Raw genomic sequence first — 22801 nt, 5'->3', positions numbered from 1 at the left:
AGAAGATAAAGAGAAAAACTTGATACTTGGGAAAAAAATTTAAAAATTTGTTGTAAAGAGGTATAAAGAGATATAAAGAAAACAAACAAACTATACACAAAGATAGGAGAGAGAGATGGGAAGATGCGTACAAAAGAAAGAAAGGAAAAATAAACAAAGGAAATGAGACAGAGAGGGAGAAAAAGCAAGAGAACAAGCTTCACTGTCAGGAATCATATTAATGCTCTGATGGTATACAAGAACTCATTAATACCCACCCAGTGCAAAGACCGAACTGATACGAGTCACCTTCATTCCTGAGAAAGTTTTCCATCTTAGCAGTTCAAACTCCTCTACAGCTGACGTGTTTAAAAACACCTGTCCTCTGTCCAAGATAGACAACTCAGACAGTGAGCTGCTCCCTGACCGAGAAACACTTGGATTTAACTAAAATCAATAACACTTCAACCAATATGGAGACAGAGATATACAAACCAGTCCTACAACAGCAGGACGGCCACCATTTCGGAAGAATGGGGATGTCTAATAACCAAACAGAACACATTTTAAGAGTCAAAATATTCTCCATCATTTCCACGGTAGTAAAGTCACAGCAGACAAATGTCTGATGTACTTTTTAAAATAATCGCACGTCTCCTGCAGGATGCAATGTTAGCTTCCTTTCTGTGGTCAACTTTAATCTTGGTTGATGCAATTTGGCAAAGAAATAGTCTCCATATCAAATGTACACACATCTAAATTCAATTCATAATTTATTTCATTTAGACAAGTGTGGAAAACTCTGAAGAACAAGGAAACCAAAACAATAAAGCAGAAACAGTGTTGCAGTCCCACTGTCAAGCAACAAGTTTGCTGAATTACGTTGCCACTGTTGCTCACTGCCTAATTCCCTCTCTTGCTCTCCTCTGGACACTTTCTCTCACCTGCGCTCTCTCGTTGCCATCAGTGACCACCCCTTTGCTTGCCATGGCTCCCGGGCTTTGCTGGTCCCGGTCCCCGGCACCACGGGCTGTGTGAGCTCCAGGAAAGGGGCTCCTGTCCCTCCTCCTGCGGCCTGGCCGAGACCCCTTGAGGCTGGGCTCCTCGCTGAGCTCTGCAGCCTCGATCTCATGGAGCTCCAGGGCCCTTGGCTTTTTTAACAGGTTCTGTATGGACAGCAGCAGCAAGGTGAACAGAACGTGCATAGTCCCGCCGGGCTCTCCAGACGCGTCCCGCGACGCTCTGCTGCGTGGAGCGAGACGGCCGTCTCGGGAGAGCGCGATGGAGACGTTACCTAGCGGTGCAGGTTACGGTCAGGTGCTACGGTGTCCAGCGCTGCTCTCGTCTTCGGTCACGGAGCGTCTGAAACACGACCCTGTTTCTAGAATGCAGCTTCTACAAAGCTGCCCCACAAAGAACTCTCAGAGTCTTGTTAAACTCTTAACTATCTATAGCAAAACTGAGAGAGAGAGAGAGAGAGAGAGAGAGAGAGAGAGAGAGAGAGAGAGAGAGAGAGAGAGAGAGAGAGAGAGAGAGAGAGAGAGAGAGAGAGAGAGAGAGAGAGAGAGACTCAAGCACAAGAAAGAATAAGGGAACACTGGAGGCAAAAAATAAAGAATCTTGTTCTGATCGGTAGCGCATTTATGGTCAGGATCGTTATGTCGATCTTCAGATGCCACAGATCCCCACGTGGGTCAGCTGTGCTGACCCCGAGCTGTCAGTGTGATGGTTTCAGATAGACACGAGCAGAGAGGGTCCTAATGCTCAGTGAAGCGTTTCGATAATCCACCGCTCTGACCGGCCGATGGAATGACGGACGGTATATCTCGCTTGCATGGTCGGTAGGGACGTGCGGTAGGAATCGGCCGATATTGTGCTTTTATAGCTGCCCACCTCTCCCTCACCTGGATGCCCGCAGACACACCCCTGATAAACGTCCAAACTGCTCTGGAAATAAGATAAACACGGCCAGAGTGAAGTCCAACATTCTTTGCATCTGCGCCCGCTCGTTGTCATAATGATCCCATTGTTCCTGAGCTCTGTAGGACCTCGTTAGAGGCCACGTCTCTGACTGCCCTAGCCATGTCCATAAGAAGTCCTGAGAATCATTAACCTTGGCATCAAAACAATGCCGGCAATCCAGGAGCAGCGCAGTAGAAACAGCCCGAGGTCAGTGAAGAAACTTCTCTTCCTTGTTCGGGCAGACTAGGAACAGTCCCACGTTGTCCTTATCCAGGGTTTAGTGGGTATGTGTGAGAGACTGCAAACAAAAGTCCCCCTCCTCCCCGCAGTGGGAGTCAGAGCACGCGTCCCAATCACACACAATCCCTCTTCCTATACCAACCACCGGTCCAGTGATTCTGAAGCCATCGTAACGGACTTCGTTCGCCATAATGCTCCATTCCCAAAAAAACATGAGGAAGCAGACAGAAACCACACACCACCACCTGTTCTGAGTGCTGATGATCCAGACGGAGGCCTCTGATTGGCCACGGGCTTAGCGAGACGACCTCATTACAGCGTCCCAGACGGATCTTCCCGTCGCCCCACCACCCCAGGGTAGCAGCACAATGGCAGACGGCCATGTCGCCTGGCGGGACGTGCCAACGCTGATCAGAGTGGGAGAACCCAGACGGCTGGTCAGCACCGCAGCCTGAGACGGGCCCTATGCTGCCACGATATCACCAGCACAGAACGCCCTCTCCCCGCATGGGGGTTGGGGACCCAGAAAAACACCCCCTCTTCCACTTCTTTAGTCTCTCTAGTGCTGCGCGCGCACACACACACACACACACACACACACACTTCCCCACAAAGTGCACTCTTTAGCATTTGACCATAACAGCCATGAATGAACAGGCTGAATGAACTTTGCCTCTCAGGGCATACATCAAGGCTAAATGAGTGAAAGGTCTGACTGAAAGGGTAAAAGGTTTCATTTTTATCATTTATTGCCACTAAGCTGTGCTTTGTGTTATGTGACACTATTGCTTCATGTCATTACTGCTGTTCTGCAAAGTAGCCAACTCTGCCCTGCTTAAGACTTAGAGATATTATATGCAACTATGTTGGTACATATTGCAGTACGCCTTGAAAAATAGTAAAACTCACAGGTAGTTAAGGCCCACATTATTTGAAGCAAACTTGGTTTGTTTGCAAACAATGACTCATCAAAAACATCCATACACATTCATGAAATGAAAGATTAATCAGCATCAGTGCTGTTTGCATACACTGTGTAAATCATCTACTATCTACACTGCTATCTAAATGGGTGTTACACAAAGCAGAATATTTTGATGAGATCAAAGTGAGACTTGTCCAACCAGAACATGTCTTACCTCCGCGTCTTTTCACTCCAGTATTCTGGCAACAAATCAAGCTACCCAAGAGTGCAACTAATTTCAAAGAAAAAATTCACTTCAGTAAACAAAACTCGAAGCTCACACTCAAAACAATGGGACTATTGGGACTCTAAAAAGACGGCTAGATGAACAACAGCCTCGTTAGTTTAGAGCGCAAATGTGCAGTCCTTCAGTTTAGAGTGAGACAACCTCACTCTTGTTAGCAGCACCTTCGACATGGTAGTATGATGTCCTGCATGTGTGACGTGTGCTGTGTTATTTTAGAAGTAAATTATAGTGTTGCTCAGAAATCACAGGGTACATCTCAACACAAACGTGCTGCAACACCATAAACGTCCCCACCCAAGAAAAAGGACTGTGTGCGTCAATCAGTGTGTGTGTGTCCTCTTAAATTGTTCTTTGAACAAAACCATAAATGAGACACTCGTGTCTCAGGCACTGATGTGAGGATCTGTATTCCCCACACTTCCCTAGCCCTAACCCACCACAGCTAAAGTAGCTGAAACAGAGGCAGTGCTCAGCAGTAACCTCAGTGAAGAGAGTGACTCACAGTCTCCACCAGGGCGGGACCGTAGAGGACCGTGTACGCTGGTGGGGAAACGGCCATGCTGTGGCTGTATGTTTCTGCTACACACATGTGCTTTGTAGAACACGTGAACCTCCCGTCTCTCTGGCCACCGCCTCTACAGGGGATACTCGTGGTGAGGAGGTTAAACCCAGCATAGGATGCTTTACAGCACCAACATGTCATTTGAATTATTATGAATTATAGACTATAAGACTACATGAGTTATACCAGTTGGAGAATCCGAAATTTGAATGAAATCGAACATGTACAAGGAGATATTAGCAAAAGAGAAGAGCGCCCTCTGTTGGGTGGAGCGAAACATGGAATAATCTGTTCTCAATCAAGACAATTACATAACTCCAGGAAACCGTGGTTATTTGTAGAAAGCAATTTGCTGACTAGATCCGTGTGAGGAGGTTATATGGCAGTTCCCATTTTCCCAGCATGTTGCATAAATAGGCCTACATAAAGACTCCACTGGGATAATATAATTCACACACGCATGTCTAAAACAGCCTATACGAAACTATGTTAAAGCAAATATTTAAACTAGCAAGGTGCTGCCGACAGTGAAAGAAGGTTAGCAGACGGGTCAATCTACCTTTCTGCAACATTAGGACATTTACGTCCAGGAAGAACAAGCTTACACTTTCCAGTGCGGATTCTTTCTCCTGTTTGTTACTGTTATCCAACGGTCACGAACCCGGCTCACTGGTTCACATGAAAGAGAGGAAGAACAGGCTGAACCGCCGGATAAGCCGCCACCCCCATCAGCAAACATACAACTGTGGAGTACATACAACATACTCCACGGCGACGTAAACAGTAAAGAAAAGCCCAATTCCCCGATGGTCCCGACCCACGTTGGAATGTAAACCACGGGCCGGTATGATGTGGGCTGTAGAACTTTAACTGCCACCCCAAGCCACCCCACCCAAACTGACATGGCTTTTGTTTTTACTGGCAATGACACAGACACACACACACAGACACACACACACACACACACACACGGTTTAGAAATATTTCCATGTTTTTTAATCAAGCATCCTTTAGAAATCTGCAGCTGATTGCGCTGTTTCAGTAGTTGGTGCATCTTCACTACACCCGCACCAACAGCATCACTTCACTCGGAACTTCAACTGCGCCGTTTCGACTCGAGGAACCTTGACATGCCGGTTTGGGTGACACATGGTTTCGACACTGACTAGTTCTTAACTTCTACAGCAGTGTGAGGTCAAAGTTGTGGTCACGGAACCTGGAAACTTACAGCTGGTCTGCAGGAGTGTCAAGCACTCATTTCTTTTAATCCTTTAGAACCAACTCTTAAAACTGGGAAATTGGTCTTTACACACAAAAAAAACAAAGTATCACAAACATTCAGATACTACAGAAAAGGAAAATACGAGTGTATTTCTGATTCGCTTTTGGCCGGACGTCTATGCGCAAACGTCATAAAACGAAGTTCACCAGAAAACTTTCCATTTTCGTCATCCCCATTACAACATTTAAACTTACAAAAACCCTTCAAGTCGCTGTTAACGTGTCTGGTGTCGGGCAGAAACAACCTACATGTTTACAGATAGTGATCAAACACATAAGAAGCGTAACCTTAAACGTGCATTAGTAGAAGCAGGCGGCATGTTATATCCCAGTCAAGCAGCAGAAGGAATGAAGGCGCTTACGCTCGCGCTGGGCCAGCACGCCGAGGTTTTCCTCCTCAGATTATTTCTTCCTTAATCCAGTCTCACAGTGGTAGCCTTTCTTTCTTTTAATCTGTAGCGCTCGGTGTTGTTTTATAAAACCACCCGTTTGGATACACGTCAATCAAAAATGGGTATAATGTAGTTTTAAAGACGAGCAAAACCTTTCCTGAAGCGCGCGGGGACACAGCCCCGGAGAATGACACGAGCACGAGAAGCGTGACACGCGCACAGCTGAGCGCGCTCTAATAGTGACGCAGAGCAGCGCCGGTTCAACAGAGAACCCCAAAACACCGAGAACCAAACCCCTAAACCTGCAACAAACAAACAAACAAACATAAGGGAAATAATACTTTCATTTAGGATACAAACGAAAACCCCGTGATTTCAGATAACATTTGGGACAATTTTAAAGTCTTGATAATCATGAACATATGATTAACTCAAAGGTCAGATTGTTTTAAGACCGTGTGTAATTTCAAATAGGGATTTCTTGAGGATTACAAACATTTATACAATAGAGAAAATAATATGGTGAAATGTAATAAAACAAATGTTATTAATAATGGATACATTTTCGTTTATTCTTGAGTCACGTTTGCAACTTCACGTGATAATTATTCAACAAAATTAATACTGTGAAGTGTGCTTTGCTTTAAAATATTCCTGTGCATGTGAAGAGATGTCACTGGCTACCTTACTACCAACAGTCTTCAGAAACTGTCAGTCCTTCTGATGAGCTCAAATTGCCATGCCCATCTGGCCATCCCATCTGCTGCAGTGGATGCAGAAACAGCTCCCCTACCCTAGACCCACCGGAGCAGCCAAAACTCTCATCTGTATTGAAGTGGCTACTTGGACTAAACACAACGTAATGAAGCACGGGCTGCCCATGGAGGACGGGTTCCTTCTTCTTCAGTCTTGATCCTCCCACAGTCACTTCCTTAATTCCATCCAGGGTGTGTTTCCTGCTGCTGCCGACTCTGGCTTGCTCATTAGAGATCTGAACCCCTACATTTGTAAAGCTGTTTTATGGCAACTCGTGTTGACTTGACCTGACCATGCTCAACCTGAACACTGGTGCAGAGCTACAATAAGTCACACAAAGAAGAAATGTTCTCTGCATGTTCTCAGTGTCCTTCCCAAATCGCGTTAACAGTCCCTGGTTAGATGGCTTAGAGCATTAAACGACAGTGGGCAGCTGTCTGAAGCTCATGCATCTAGATGTACCAAAAATATGTATATGTCGTAGCATGTGATCACTATATAATATTATGCGCACTTTACACTATATGCACAAAATATATATGTAGGGAGAGATTCCCAATGAAGAATTCAACACAACCATATTCTTTAAATGCCTCGCACCAGAAGCCATGTTCCTGCTCTATTGTAGAGTTCTCTTACGACTGAAACATTTGCAGGCGGCTACTCCTCTGCTGAACAAAAGCACGTTGGTACTGTTTCCTAGATGTTACGCCTTTTCTCACTTCCTGTCTCCGGTCTGCTGGTGGGGGGGACAATGAAAACACATCCCGCAAACTTCCAAAGCTTCCTGTTCCCCTCTCACTGCTCAGGACTGTTCTGCAGGAGGATGTCATGAGCAGGAGGACTTCCACTTCGGCCTTTATCTATCAGTCTTGCATCATACATAGAGGCCTTGTGATTGTTCCACACACAGACGCGCAGGGGTCTGTAGGTTACTGGGTGTGTGTACCAGTCTAGCACCAACTACCCAGTGCTGACCTGAAAATGGTTATTGTCAACTATTCGCACTGATCAATACTGTGAGCTGGGCTATGAAAGACAAATACCACATATACAAACAAACAAACAAGAATATTGTTGTATTGCACAGCGTTACTCTTCTTATACTGTGCATAGGACAATCCTCCATTACTGTAAATGCTTATAACTCTTATTGCTTATATTCTCTAAAAAACAAATTATTTCTAGCCATTTCTAGATTATACTGAAGTAAAAATGATCCTAAACATGGCAATAATACTTTTCAATGCATCAACACTCTAAAGCAGAATTTACAATGGCTCTAATAATTTAATCTAAGAAATCTAACTAAAGCCATCACATATGGGTAACTGTGAATTATTTTATGGGTGTGTGTCAGCATCTGCTGGTCAGTTCTTCCAAAGCTATAATCACAAGGGACAGCGGCAGTATATTAGCACGCAAGTCCTGAAAGCAGAGGAACTTGTATTTAGCACAGTGTAGATTCCACAACACACTGGCCTCTGTTGCTCTTAAAGCTCCTCCTTCTCTTGCCTGCTTGACGCCAGTTACCCTTTAAAGGAGAACAGTACCACTAAAGCTACCATCTAATAGCATTGGAAATTCATTGACAGTTGTGTACCAAGTACCCCAGCCCAAACACTGTACATTTATTTAGGATGAAAACAATTGTGTATTTGTTTTGGCTTTTGATATGTGGGAGACAGGCATTCAAATCTGGTCCTTGAAGCCAAATCCAGCCCAGGGTTTTGTAATCGCTGGCCGAATGGGTCATGTAACTGACTTTGTCCTTTTTGTGTCATCAGACTTGGCTCTTCAGTAAAAGACGTTTAGAAAGTCTTCGCTGTAAAAAAAAAAAAAAAAGAGCCAGGCAGTACAAGGAAACCAAGCTGCACATGACTCAGAATACACTATACTGCCAAAAGTATTCGCTCACCCATCCAAATGGTCAGAATCAGGTGTTCCAATCACTTCCATGGACACAGTTGTATAAAATTAAGCACCTAGACATGCAGACTGTTTTTACAAACTTTAGTGAAAGAATGGGTCACTCTCAGGAGCTCAGTGAATTCCAGCGTGGAACTGTGATAGGATGTCACCTGTGCAACAAATCCAGTCGTGAAATTTTCATTCAGCAGATACTGAAGTGCATAGTGTTAAGAGGTCACCAACTTTCTGTAGAGTCAATCACTACAGACATCCTAACTTCATGTGGCCTTCAGATTAGCTCAAGAACAGTGCACAGAGAGCTTCATGGAATGGGTTTCCATGGTTGAGCAGCTCCATCCAAGCCATACATCACCAAGTGCAATGCAAAGCTTTGGCTGCAGTGGTGTAAAGCACACCGCCACTGGACTCTAAAGTAGAGGAGGTGTGTTCTCTGGAGTGATTAATTACACTTCTCCATCTGGCAATCGGATGGACGAGTCTGGGTTTGGTGGTTGCCAGGAGAACGGTTCTTGTCTATCTGCATTGTGCCAAGTGTAAATTTGGTGGAGGGGGGATTATGGTGTGGGGTTGTTATTCAGGAGCTGAGCTTGGCCCCTCAGTTCCAGTGAAAGGAACTCTGAATTCTTCAGCATACCAAGACATTTTGGACAATTCCATGCTCTCAACTTCCATGCTCTCAACTTTGTGGGAACAGTTTGGAGCTGGCCCCTTCCACTTCATGACTGTGCACCAGTGCACAAAGCAAGGTCCATAAAGACATGGATGGCAGAGTCTGGTGTGGATGAACTTGACTGGCCTGCACAGAGTTCTGACCTCAACCCGATAGAACACCTTTGTGGATGAATTCGAGCGGAGACCGAGAGCCAGTTCTTCTCATCCAACATCAGCATGTGACCTCACAAATGCGAAAAAATCCCCATAAACACACTCCTAAACCTGGTGGACAGCCTTCCCAGAAGAGTTGAAGCAGTTCTAGCTGCAAAGGGTGGACCAACATCATATTGAACCCTATGGATTAGTTATGGGATGTCACTCATATGTGAGTCAAGGAAGGTGAGCGAATACTTTTGGCAATATAGTGTATTTCCCAGCAGCCTCTGCTCTTTCCCCTCCCACGGTTACGACACATCTTTGATCTTTCCCCTTTCTTCTGTTTCCTTGCCTTTTCCATATTCTTCCTCTGTAGGACCCAGCTCCACGTGTTTAATCTCCTCTCCATGCTGCCACATTTGGGGGTGTGGCGGGGACCGTAACAGCGCTGTGCTTGGGGTGGGGTTTGGGTGGAGTGATTGGTGCTTTGGGGTTAGGAGTGGAGGCCTAGACCTGACGGGCAGAGGTGGAGATTTCAGGTGATCAGGAACATCCCACTTCACAAAGCTAGATGTAACTATTGGGATAAATGCACAGAGGTGGACAAGTTATAAAGTAAAAGTCCTCTATGGTCTGGATTTGCTAATCAGGTTTTACCTGACTTTTACTTTTTGAATACCTTTTGCACCTCTAGATGCGTGTTAATGGTGGATCTACACCTGAAGATGCTGCAACCAAATGTTTACGATCTATTTAGCTAAGCTATCTTTATTTCGTCGTAATAGTCAGTAAACGGAGTCAGTTTTCTGAGAAAATAAGTGTCTGTGATGGTCCTGGACCATGTACTCAGCAATAAAAAATGCGAAAATGTCCAGGTGTATTAACTGTGGGTCTGCTATTTTAAGAAAAACACTTTTATATTTTGAAACTGTTTTGAGAACCGTTTTTGTGACTTCTATCTAGACTGCAAACTGATAGTGTGGGGTTAATGATTTTAGGATGTAACAACTCGTGAAGGGCCGTACATGAAACTTTATATGAAGTGTTCAGCAGACCATGTTGTCATAACAATGACCCACCCAGTATGTGGGCCAAAGCTGCTACACCACACCTCAAACACCTGGTCCCTCCCAAATAAAAGGAGGCTTCAGCAGTCCTATCTATGTGTCTGGTTAATTATCATTATGTTGCAGATTTGGCTTTGAAAATGCTCATTTTTTGTCATTGACAATGCGAAACCATGGAACAATTTTTTCCTGTGGATATATACAAATATTTGTTTGATACTGACAAACGGCTTTCTTACCTTTTAGTCCAATTTGCCTTCATTTCAGTTTGATTAAGTTTTTTTCAAATTATTATATTGACTTTAGAATTAATTTCTTTATTAATACTCTTATGTCCAAATTCTACATCCACAAATGTAAATAGAGTCATACAATAGATTTTTACCTCTTTCTATGCAGAGTTTCATCATTATATGGTTGCTTTGTATTTGTCTTATAACAAGTTAGGGCTGGCTAGCTTCTAATTGAATGATTTCACACCATGAAGGCCATGGATTGGGGAAAGTTTGTCTCACTACGCATTCTATAGATTTGTCCACATGTGTGAAACCTGTGGTGAGGTAATAATGTCACTCTGGGACGTTAATGATGACACCTGGATGAGGGAGTGGTATACGCACCTCTACTGTGCTTCACTGCTCTTGTAAGTCCCCTTCAGCTTGGCAAACGTCTCGCCTTTGGCCACCATCAGGGCCGCCTTGAAGAGCTTAGGAGTCTCTGGGCGTGTCAGGAGGATCTGGCCAGTTTCCTGAACTCCCTTCTCTTCTGGAGGCTTCTTGTCCTTTGTCAGCATCTTTCTGAGAAACCCAAACACAGGAACAAGCTCACACACGCATGTGGTTGAGCGTGGGCGAGGATCTGTCCAGTGGGGCCCATGTTACACTCACTGGCTGAGTTAATGACGTGTTTGGTTAGTTGGGTTGGGTCAGGTGTATATATAAAATGCACATGTGAGTGAGACTTTCACTTTTGTGGACAAATGCATTTGTGAAATTATAAGGATCATAAGACCTTATTGTGCAGATAGGTACATCAACACTAACCACACACATACAAACTGAATTTAGGTTTAGGACTGAATGGCTTTACCCTTTTTCTGATCCTAGTGAACTCCTTGCTAACATATTAATCACACACTAATAGACTTTAATTCCCATTCAGCTGAAGGAGTGGGTAGGAGATACTGAACTTCCTTGATCTAGTACATTATACAAGAATCTCTGTGAAAATGTAATTGGTTCAGTCAGGCCAAACATGACCTAGGCTTTATGTGTGTGTGTGTGTGTTTGTTTTAATCACATCTGAGACCGTTTTCCCTCACTTGGCCTTCTTGCGCAGTAGTTTCTGGGACTCAGGGTAGTGCACCAGGATCTCTGCTAGGTCCTTCTTATCCAGGATGAAGAGGTTAGCAAAGCCGTGAGCCACCACGTTAGCTGTACGCCTGTTCCCGCCTCCGACTGCCAGCAAGCTGACGGAGACAACACACAACCCCCTTCACAATGTCACAGTTTCACATGCAACAGGACACCCCCTTTGCACCAGGGGAACCTGAGGGGATCCTCGAGGATTAGGTTGCACAGTGGTGGTCTACGGCCGCAGAAGCTTCACCTGATTTCCCCAAACACGGAACCCGCTCTCAGAGTCACGAACACGGTCTTCCCGTCGGGTCCTCCCACAACCTGCACCTCCCCGGCCTTGATGATGTACATCTCCCTGCCAATCTCACCCTGCCAGCCAGAGGAGGATCAGGAGGCGGTTTTACACCTCCAGCATGAAGTACTACAGAACTAAGTGTTTTCCACTAATACCAGATGTCTATGACCTTAACATCTGTTGCCCAGAGACTCTTAGAAGCTCAAACCAAAAAGATAAACAGTGAAGGAAGATATTAAGGATGACATGGGAGAGGCATCTTTACGGTCATCTGTGATCGGGGACCTCACCTTCTTACAGACGTAGTCTCCTGGGAGGTAGACCACAGACTTTAGCCTCTTTAACATGTCAAATATCATCTGTCTGTCACAACCCTGAGAATGAGACAGGGACAGAGACAAGGTTGGGTGCGGACACGGTCTGAATCTCACGTGTGAGTGTGGCTGAGTGTCTTAGTTCAGGGTCCTTATTTATGGTCCTTAGCAGAGACTCACTTGAAAGAGAGCTACTTTACTGACAATGGTGTAATTCACATCCACCGCAATGTCCAGACGCATCTTATCGGGTAGTTGCATGAGTAACTCTTGCTCGTCTAAACAGAGGAAGACAGAGTGATTCCCTTTGACTACTGACATGGTTCAATATGTAATCCACTCACTATGTTGATCATCAAATTTGAGCTTACCCAGCATGCCTTGGGATTGCCATGTGTAATCGTACCAGACTTTCACACGGTTTTGGATCTCACGAGGGATACGGTAGGACGTCATGTAGTTCACCGTGCTGTCCACGCATGACCTGTAGTATGCTGGACCTGCAGTGGCAGCTCCAACTACATCCCTCATCTACACAGGTAGACACAGGTACACACACACACACACACACACACACACACACACACACACACACACACACACACACACACACACACACACACACACACACACACACACACACACACACACACAGACAACTGGCAATGAGTATGTGCACCTTTAATTTCAGTGGTTTCTATCTCTTTTAACCTGACCATATGTCACTCACCTGACCAATCATGATCGAGAAAGCAAAGACTCCCACAAAGTAATTAACCATTTGAAACACAATTTCAAAGACAGTGGTGGGATCTGGCAACCCTCCAATGGTGATCAGCGTTTTTATTGCAAAGTAGTAGCAGCGGATATAACTGTGTGAAACATGGGTGCATAACACACACACACACACACACACACACACACACACACACACACACACACACACACACACACACACACACACAGAGAGAACATTCATTTCCTAATGTATTACATCGAGATTGATGAAACGGGTTCGTTTATAATGTGCAGTGCTGGAGTGAGGAGTTGTGTTGAGGTGGTCACCTGTTTCCTCTGCCATCATAGACCCATTTAGTGGACCCTAGTCCTTCATAATCGGAGCCCCAGTAGAACATACAGGCATTGCAGTGTAGAGAATAGATCAGGTATGCAGATGTCCGAATCACTCTGAGAGAAAGACACAGAAAAGCAAGAGAAACCTGAGACAACCAGAACCCAAAAGCAAGGTACCACAGAGGAACTGAAATCCTCCACTCACTGAAGGTCGTGTCCTGAACTCTTACCTGTAAATGTAGGCTTTTTTCATCACAGCCTCCAGGCGATCATTGAATTCAAAGAATGCCATGTACTGTAGGAGTTATTAATGTACTGTTAGCGTGACTGGTAATCAAAAGGCATATTTAGGCATATTCAGAGCTTGTGTGTGTGTGTGTGTGTGTGTGTGTGTGTGTGTGTGTACCTATTGAAGAGCACTTACCTTTAGAAGGCGAGGAAAGCGCAAAACAGATTTCACTCCTGTGAAAAAGTACAGGATGTCTAAGGGGAAGAGACTGATCACATCCATCTAAAACATACAGACAGCATCAGTTATATGCCAGACAGACAGACAGACAGGAATTCATGCCTTTTATCTGGTGCTCACCTTAAATCGCTCAGTTTTCATGTAATTTTCTCTCATATCCTTTTTGTCACACTGAAACAGCCATAACAAAACAGACACATCAGTTAACTACACACAGTATGTTGGTGAGTATGGAGAGTATATTGTTTGTGTGGTCTGTGCAGTATACAACTGTGTTCATCTGTATGTTGGCTTGTGTCATTTACAGTAAATACACAGATTCTCAGACAAGGAATTCCTGACGTGACATCACATCCTTTATAAATGCGAATGCATGTTTGGGCCTGCGTCCACCTCGGCCTACGCACCACAATGTCCCCCCCTCGGACAAACTGAAGGCGTGGTTGGAAGACCAGGATGTCCAGGACGTAGATGGTGTCGCACAGGTAGTCCGCCAGCAGCCACAGGTGTATGTTCTGAGGGGTCTGGTAGGGGAACACCCAGCGTACGGGGATCAGCCAGACGTTCCAGTTCCACGCGCAGGTCACGATGAACAGCCACACAACGTAGGTCAAATCTGCCAGGTGGAAACATAACAAAATCTGATCCTTCATCCTTCTGTGGCAAACAGAGAGGGGGCATTTATATGTAAACTACGATCTTTGACTCGTGTTCCACAGTCCATTTGGTTCCACGAAGCACGTTTTTTTTTTCATCGTTACGTATCTGAATCGACCTGTCAGGTCATCACCGATCTCTTCAAGAGGCAGGTGAGTGGTGTTTGAGGAGAATGAGCACAAAATGTTAAGGGCGTACATAGCCTGCTCACGGACTGAGACTGGAAACCACTGAACAAAACGTTCGCAGGGCTACTCAGTGACACAGGATACCACTAGAGTCTTGAGGGGAGCACACAGGCAGGGTGTCTGAAGCTAGCATTAAGTCCTAAAAATCAAATGGAACCCTCCCGTTCATCCGCTTTAATAGAAACATAACTGATTTAGTGGTAGGTACTTCATCGTGTCTGGTCTTACCAGTGTAGGGGTCAATGCTGGAAGGGAAGCGATACGCCAGTATGGCCCTCATCCAGTCTGGCATCTTGGGCATTTTGGGCACCTTCACCTGGTAGCCCATGATCTCAAGGGAACGTTCCTCGTCCTCCTCGCCATCAGCTGCGGCATCGTCCTTCTCCTCGGGTGGAGGAGGGGGTGGTGGTGGAGCGTCGCTGGCTTTTTTGGCAGGTGCTGTGGACGCGACATCTTAACCTCAGCACAGAGACGTATTTTGGCGCTCGGGCATGTGCGGTCCTCAAAAAGACCTTAATACATGTCTGGACACACACTCACTCGAGGGGTCGTCCTCCTCAGACTCGTCTGGGTCGACCAGCCTCTCTTTGCTCCTTTCTGTCCGTGCCTTAAAGAGCTTGACCAGCTCCTGCAGGCGTTCGTTCACCACCACGCTGGTCTGGCTGGCAGCAGATGGAGGCCTCTCGGAGTCCCTGCTGCAAATACACAGAACACGATAAAAAAAAGACACAGTATCTGCCGAAGAAAACAAAAGTTCTGGTACTGAACACAGCCAAGAGTTTAACGATGCCACTGAACACAGCCACGAGTTTAACGATGCCACTGAACACAGCCATGAGGTTTTCATGAGGTCAACAGTGGCAGCTAACAGCATGTTGACTGGTGGCAGGTTTTTAAAGGAATGGAGCGGTGTGGCACGTCACTCACTCCTGATGTGCGGTGAGAAGGCCAGCCTGGGCGGGCAGATCCTCCTCTTCCAGATCGCCCAGGGCTTCATCTTCTGGCTGGAGCATTTTGCTGGATTGGCAGACGTGCAAATGAACAAGCTAAGCAAAAATACAGTGGAACTGCAGAGAGCCAAAATACGAGCTGTTTCTGCACTAGTAACGCTGGGGGGAGTCACAGATGATGGTTGTAGTTGTAGTTATAGTTGTAGTCTGGTGCCTTCTGTGCCCCAGTGACCCCCACACAGCATGAGTCTCACCTGTCGGACTCTTGAGGTTCAATGATATGGGGTACAGTGGCTGCAGATGCTTCTTCGTCCCTCTCTTTGTTTGCATGTGGACATTCACCCAAACGTCCATCAGTGGCTGCTGCTGGAATGTCTTTCCAGAAATGGATTACACCACAAATGTCTTTTATGAAGGATTTGCACCAGTATCGTCACATAAACTAATTTAAAGGGAACTCAAGACGTAAGGACGCCAAATCAAATACCAGATATTCATCACATGGTACAAAACAGGAAGTACGTCACAGCACAATATTGCACAGTGTGTCCAAGCACGACACGGGCCAGGTTACCATGCCACGAGTTCATCTGTGTAAGCACCGCTGTCTCTCTGCATAAGGAGAAGGTCTGAGGCCAAAGCTCCTCGGGAATCAAGCAGGCATCGATGGGTTCACTGTGGAGCTTTGGACTATGCAATGAGAAGGCTGCTAACACACTAGCTGTCTACACACTCTAAGTGCAGGTCTACGTTCCTCTACGTTCCTCTGCTCTTGTGTCCTACGGAGGAGAGCTGCAGGAGAGCTCTCTGGCAGCGCTGGCGAGCCTGTTTGGGGACCTGCGTCAGCTCCTGGCAAAGCGAGGCCAGTTTAGGAGAGGCAAAGCTGCTCCTCTTCAGCAGATGGTTGAAGCTACTGAGGCACCGAGAGGCGTGCGGGAGGCGTGGGATCCAGCGCTTTACTGCGGGGCAGCTAGAGGACGCTGCAGCTGGTCAGACAACCAAGTACGGTGGAGTTATGTGGGTTAATTAATTAATTTTAATTTAATTGGGTTAGGAAGCCAAACAAACATGTCGGTCTGGCGCTCAGTCTCAGCTAGTGACAGCACTGCTTCTTTTAACAAGGAACTTTAACAGGAGATAGACTACTTTTTAATTTTACTTTAAATATAATTAATTAGAGGAAATGGCTTATATTGTGTAGAAAAGTAATATAAAAACACATAATAAACATCAATATCTATATCAGAGCATTCAATCAATAGATTGTCAGGTATTTTACATTTACAAAACACAAAGTTTATGGTCACTACAAACCTCCATGTCCGTCTTCCAAAGCCTCTTCTTTCTGTATAACCAGGAAATGATGGTTAGTTAATCAGTCTGAATTATGAAACTATGTTTGCTGGCTGACTTTACCACATTATATGTTGTTACCCGGATAAGTTCACGTTGGGACTCGGTGGTCACGTGTAGAACCTCAGGCTCATTGAATTGAAGATGTTCAGTGGGGCCCAGACTCCTGCAGAGAGATGTTTGAGAGTGAGCATTTACACAACAACCGAACCCACCAATCACAATACCTGAAAACCCATTCAAAAGTAGCATTTATCAATATCTACTCCATTTATACTGATGAGCAATTTGCAGAAAACAGAAAAACCCAGCAAAACAAAGAAGATGCTTTAACGTTGCACATTAAGGGTTATTTCATGCCAGACTACAGCAGTCTGTCTGTACTATAAACAATCTGTTGCACTAAACACTCACTGTGCGGGCGGCATGGTTTCACAAGGGAGGAGATAGTTTAACATCTGGTTTATGCGGAACAGCACAAAGCTGGTCCTTAGCCCCTGAGGTCATTTCTCAAAAATGATGTCAAAACCAGAATATGACATAAATAGATGGGCCGTTTATGGGGCCAAGGAACACAACGCTGGGATCAGCTGTACAGAAGCTGAAGAAAGCTGTACAGAAGAGAAGAAACATACTGGACTTTCTTTTCTCAAACATCTGTTCTGTACCTCCCATTCTAACCCATAAGTTTAATGATGCAGAGAAAAAAAACACCCATTCTTTTTAAAAGAAGGAAAGTGCCTCTTTGTGCCTTTGTATATATACTATATTGCCATAAGTATTCACTCACCTTCCTTGACTCACATATGAGCTTAAGTGACATCCCATTCATAATCCATAGAGTTCAATATGACATTGGTCCATCATTTGCAGCTAGAACAGCTTCAACTCTTCTGGGAAGGCCACAAGGTTTAGGAGGTCCACAAAGTTTAGAAGTGTGTTTATGGGGATTATTGACCATTCTTCCAGAAGCACATTTGTGAGGTCACATACTGATATTGGACAAGAAGAACTGGCTCTCAGTCTCCTCTCTAATTCATCCCAAAGGTGTTCTACTGGGTTGAGGTCAGGACTCTGTGCAGGCCAGTCAAGTTCATCCACACCAGACTCTGCCATCCATGTTTTTATGGACCTTGCTTTGTACACTGGTGCACAGTCATGTTGGAAGAGGAAGGGGCCAGCTCCAAACTGTTCCTACAAAATTGGGAGCTTGGAAATGTCTTGGTATACTGAAGCATTCACTGGAACTAAGGGGCCAAGCCCAGCTCCTGAAATACAACCCCACACCACCAAACTTTACACTTGGCACAATGCAGTCAGACAAGTACCGTTCTCCTGGCAACCGCCAAACCCAGACGCGTCCATCAGATTGCCAGATGGAGAAGCGTGATTCGTCACTTCAGAGAACGCACCTCCTCTGCTCTAGAGTTCAGTGGTGGCGTGTTTTACACCACTGCATCTGACACTTCATTGCACATGGTGATGTATGGCTTGGATTCATCTGCTCGACTATGGAAACCCATTCCATGAAGCTCTCTGTGCACTGTTCTTGACTGTTCTAGTGACTGACACTACAGAAAGTTGGCGACCTCTTTGCCCTATGTGCTTCAGCATCTGCTAAACCCGCTCTGTCAGTTTACGTGTCCTACCACTTAATGACTGAGTTGCTGTCATTCCCAAACACTTCCATTTTCTTATAATACAGCTGACAGTTGACTGTGGAATATTTAGGAGCGAGGAAATTTCACGACTGGATTTGTTGCACAGGTGACATCCTATCACAGTTCCACGCTGGAATTCACTGAGCTCCTGAGAGCGACTCATTCTTTCACAAATGTTTGTAAAACTGGATGCCTAGTTGCTTAATTTTATACACCTGTGTCCGTGGAAGTGATTGGAACACCTGATTCTGAACATCTGGATGACCGAATACCTTTGGCAATGTAGTGTATTTCAAAGACATTAGTTGAGATTTAAAAAAAAGAATCATTCTTAATCTCTGTAAAGATCCTGAAGCTCTATTGTGAGCTACACAGTAGATCATGATGCAGAGGTCTCCAGCACAGCTAGAAAGGCTTGCACAGGCTCATAGAGTCAGGCAGGATCAACGCTTGTATTCTCCAGATGTCAGTGTTAAAGCAGATCTGTTCCATATCTAAGCAAGGCCTTCTGTTTCAGGTTTGTGTTAGAGCCCAGGTCCTCAAAGCGGTGCGATCTCTGGCATTTTGTCCAGACCTGCAGATCATCAGCAGATTTGCCAGAGATTTGTCTTATTTTACAAAGAAGCGAAGAGTGAATCAGACATGTTGCTGCTTTGTTACAGCAGTGTTTGTTACAGCAGTGTTTGTTACAGCAGTGTTTTTGTGAACACTGCTGCATGACAGTTGAAGGTGAAATCAAATGAATACCCATAAAGATATAGCTCATAGAAGAGATTCATTTACTCAGGGTCTTTTCCTATGGCCAACCAGTTGGTTTGACTGCATGTGGGTTGGCTGCACCAGTGAAACATCGGGGCATGAAGGAACGTCAGGAGAGAGGCCAGTGGAAAGAGAGGAAGAACTTACTCATAGTCTTCTTCATTCTCTTCCTGGATGTTGGATAGTCTATGCAAAACAAACGCGCAGGTGAAAACTGAGCATTTGTGAACATGCATGTGTGTGTGTGTGTGTGTGTGTGTGTGTGTGTGTGTGTGTGTGTGTGTGTGTGTGTGTGTATGTGCATGTGTATAGGTATGTGTGTGTAGGTATGTGTATGTGTGTGTAGGTATATGTGTGTGTGTGTGTGTGTGTGTGTGTGTGTGTGTGTGTAGGTATGTGTGTGTGTGTGTGTGTTTGAGTGTGGGTGTGTGAGTGTGTATGTATTTGTGTGTGTGTGTTCTCCACACTCTTCATGCTCCATGGCTCTGAGGATGTTCTGCTCCTCCAGCTGGAGAGCTCGTTCCTGCAGTGCAGCCTTCAGACACTCCTGCTCCAGCCTGCACACAATACAGCCAACACCATGTGACACCATGTGACACGATGTGACATGTAGTGCGCAGCCAGAATAAAAAGTTTTTGTCTATTTATGACAACAGGTATGTGAAATAAAACTTACAATTATTGTTTTAAGAAAATGAGTTAAATTTCTGATATTACTAATGTTTTGTTGGGTGATCACTCTCTTTGATCCGTCTTGTTCAATTCAGCTCCAACTTAAATCTCTGAGACGCAGAACTCACGTCAGCCAGCAGGTGAAGGCATGTTCAAAAACACGCCACGCTCGGCTGATCCGGATGCAAATGAACTTTGCAGGAAGGTGGATCTCCAGGTGGACTCACACAAGGCTCACGTCTCCCTCACCTTTCCTGCATGGAGACCTTGGCGGCATTCTCAGTCTCTCGCTTGGTGCTCTGGGTCACGGCACCAGGCTCGTCGTCCCGCTCTGGGTCCACCTCCTCCAGAACCATGTCTGACGCGTCCTGCAGGATGCAGACTGAGGCAAGAGGGGACAGGCACAGGTAAGGACAGGCTAAAAAGCAACACTGGATTCAGGTTTGTTAGAGGCACTGATTAAGAGGCATATATGTGAAGTGAGCAGACATATCCAGTTATTTGTATATTAGCATATAGCCGTGTATATTCACTACTTTTAAGTCCTTCATGAGCAGGGGGTGTATTTTTTGGGCAAAGAAACCTTGTGGGACAGAGTGTGATTCTCACAACTGGCCCCCAAATAAAACTGCTATAATTATCACCTGAAACATAATATTATGTTGTGAAACAGGTGTGTATTTTCTTACATTACCACTAGAGGTCTCTGTAAGCACTGACGTGTATTCCATGCTCTTTCCTCATTGTTTCTCACCTATAGCTTTGAACAAAAGTTCTTCATATACTGACTTTTCTGTACTGATTTCCTCAAAATATTAAACTCACTGATAAATATGGTACATTACTCTGTTCTGTCAAATGTCACTGACTTCATGTCACTAATGAATCTTAAATCCAGTTGTCAAAGTTCTGAAATGGACCGAGTACATACCACACCCACCCACCCACACACACCCACCCACACACACACACACACACACAGTATCGACCATTGGAATGCCCATTTCCAGTAATTTATGACATTTTTTTTACTATTAATAGAGTATTGAAAAAATCTTATAATAGCAAAAACATTGGTCATGATCAGATATGTTTCTTACAGACATTGTCTTTACACTGCTGTAGCACTTCATAATAAGATTAAAGATAGCATTATTTATTCATAATCTGCATGTTTGCAGACCACTGACTCACGCTTCTTTTCTCTGGGGTAATCTAGTTAACTTTTCATTACTCAAGCCACACCATCAGGAGTGAATAGTCTCCCACTTAATCATTAATTAAGTTAACCAAGACGTTAATGAAGAGTCTGATACTATAGTTACTACCACCAGATAACCTGATGCTTCCTGCTGAAATGACAATTTCATAAGTTAAAAATGGTTCCTGTATATTATCCTCCCACCACACCACCAGACATTTTGCATTTCAAAACAGTTTATTTATTGGTACATGCAAAAAGCATTTCTCAGAAGAGGTGAGCGTATGCCACGCCAGCAGCAAACACAGCAAAAACAACAGGGATGTAAACAACAGTCTGGAGTTTGACACGGGATGAGGAGGATCTGAGCAAACTCGCACAGGACTCAGCAGGTAAGGGTACAGTTCACTAATCTGTAGGGTGAACTCCTTTTGTACAAAACCATGCTGCCTAAATCACTGGTGAGCCAAGTAAACATGCTTGCTGTGCTACTATAGCTAATCTTGAACAGCAATTGTCACTAAAGGCCTCTGATAAAGCACTATACAGTCATGCCATAGCCAATGCATCATGGGTCGTAGCTGCTCAAAGTGTCAGTCCGCTGCTGGCTCTACAGAGCCCTAAACCAGCTGTCTGTGTGGCACAACCGTGCCTGCGTGAGTGGGGAGCGGATGTGGGAGATCTCCCTCCTCTTTGTGGGGATCAGTGACTCTCCCAGTCGTCTTCTCCTTATGTTCAGGGAGGTTCTCATACCTTCTCCCCTGAAACAGAAGGAGAGGAGGAGCTGAGTTAGAGTGTGTCCACCCGTCCCTCCTCTTCATCCTAATGCACCTGTCCCTCCTCTTCATCCTAATGCACCTGTCCCTCCTCTTCATCCTAATGCACCTGTCCCTCCTCTTCATCCTAATGCACCCGTCCCTCCTCTTCATCATACTGCACCTGTCCCTCCTCTTCATCATACTGCACCTGTCCCACCTCTTCATCCTAATGCATCTGTCCTTCCTCTTCATTCTAATGCACCTGTCCCTCCTCTTCATCATACTGCACCTGTCCCTCCTCTTCATCATACTGCACCTGTCCCTGTTCTTCATCATACTGCACCTGTCCCTCCTCTTCATCATACTGCACCTGTCCCACCTCTTCATCCTAATGCATCTGTCCTTCCTCTTCATCCTAATGCACCTGTCCCTCCTCTTCATCATACTGCACCTGTCCCTCCTCTTCATCCTAATGCATCTGTCCTTCCTCTTCATCCTAATGCATCTGTCCTTCCTCTTCATCCTAATGCACCTGTCCCTCCTCTTCATCATACTGCACCTGTCCCTCCTCTTCATCCTAATGCACCTGTCCCTCCTCTTCATCCTAATGCACCTGTCCCTCCTCTTCATCCTAATGCACCTGTCCCTCCTCTTCATCATACTGCACCTGTCCCACCTCTTCATCATACTGCACCTGTCCCACCTCTTCATCATACTGCACCTGTCCCTCCTCTTCATCATACTGCACCTGTCCCACCTCTTCATCCTAATGCACCTGTCCCTCCTCTTCATCACACTGCACCTGGCCTCTTCATGTGTGGGTATTTACATCATTTATATTTACATCACTCTAGCCACTAATTCATAATTCTTCCGCTCTAGTTCATAATTATCATGTTC

At 45.2% G+C, this 22801-nt stretch overlaps 2 protein-coding genes across 4 annotated transcripts in view; both read right to left on the bottom strand.

Moving 5' to 3' along the window:
• The window catches only part of kifc3 (kinesin family member C3), a 28611-nt gene extending 22770 nt beyond the window's left edge, over positions 1–5841 (bottom strand). The window contains exon 1 of one of the 3 annotated variants that reach the window (XM_076990597.1): positions 5598–5841. The gene's annotated coding sequence lies outside the window, so the exon portion shown is untranslated. Of the gene's footprint in view, positions 1–923; positions 945–5597 lie in introns of those variants that run through there. The other 2 variants (XM_076990583.1, XM_076990588.1) reach the window with 2 other exon arrangements.
• Positions 1–22801, bottom strand: part of cngb1a (cyclic nucleotide gated channel subunit beta 1a) — a 45820-nt gene that overhangs the window by 4981 nt on the left and 18038 nt on the right. Inside the window, exons 19-40 of the mRNA XM_076990621.1 lie at positions 20192–20324; positions 19738–19827; positions 19418–19456; positions 16932–17016; positions 16812–16842; positions 15752–15872; positions 15475–15564; positions 15088–15242; positions 14776–14985; positions 14110–14318; positions 13823–13873; positions 13658–13744; positions 13464–13528; positions 13225–13347; positions 12890–13031; positions 12531–12690; positions 12340–12437; positions 12136–12219; positions 11801–11919; positions 11514–11660; positions 10813–10989; positions 6312–9638 (exon numbers count right to left, since the gene is read on the bottom strand). Coding sequence (XP_076846736.1) covers positions 10815–10989; positions 11514–11660; positions 11801–11919; positions 12136–12219; positions 12340–12437; positions 12531–12690; positions 12890–13031; positions 13225–13347; positions 13464–13528; positions 13658–13744; positions 13823–13873; positions 14110–14318; positions 14776–14985; positions 15088–15242; positions 15475–15564; positions 15752–15872; positions 16812–16842; positions 16932–17016; positions 19418–19456; positions 19738–19827; positions 20192–20324 — 2414 coding nt within the window. The 3' untranslated portion in view covers positions 6312–9638; positions 10813–10814. The remainder of the gene's footprint in view (positions 1–6311; positions 9639–10812; positions 10990–11513; positions 11661–11800; positions 11920–12135; positions 12220–12339; positions 12438–12530; positions 12691–12889; positions 13032–13224; positions 13348–13463; positions 13529–13657; positions 13745–13822; positions 13874–14109; positions 14319–14775; positions 14986–15087; positions 15243–15474; positions 15565–15751; positions 15873–16811; positions 16843–16931; positions 17017–19417; positions 19457–19737; positions 19828–20191; positions 20325–22801) is intronic.

Source organism: Brachyhypopomus gauderio, chromosome 2 (assembly GCF_052324685.1).
Source record: "Brachyhypopomus gauderio isolate BG-103 chromosome 2, BGAUD_0.2, whole genome shotgun sequence".
In the NCBI taxonomy this organism is placed as follows: domain Eukaryota; kingdom Metazoa; phylum Chordata; class Actinopteri; order Gymnotiformes; family Hypopomidae; genus Brachyhypopomus; species Brachyhypopomus gauderio.
Note: the sequence above shows the minus strand (reverse complement) of the source record. Positions and strands in the feature narration are given on the sequence as shown.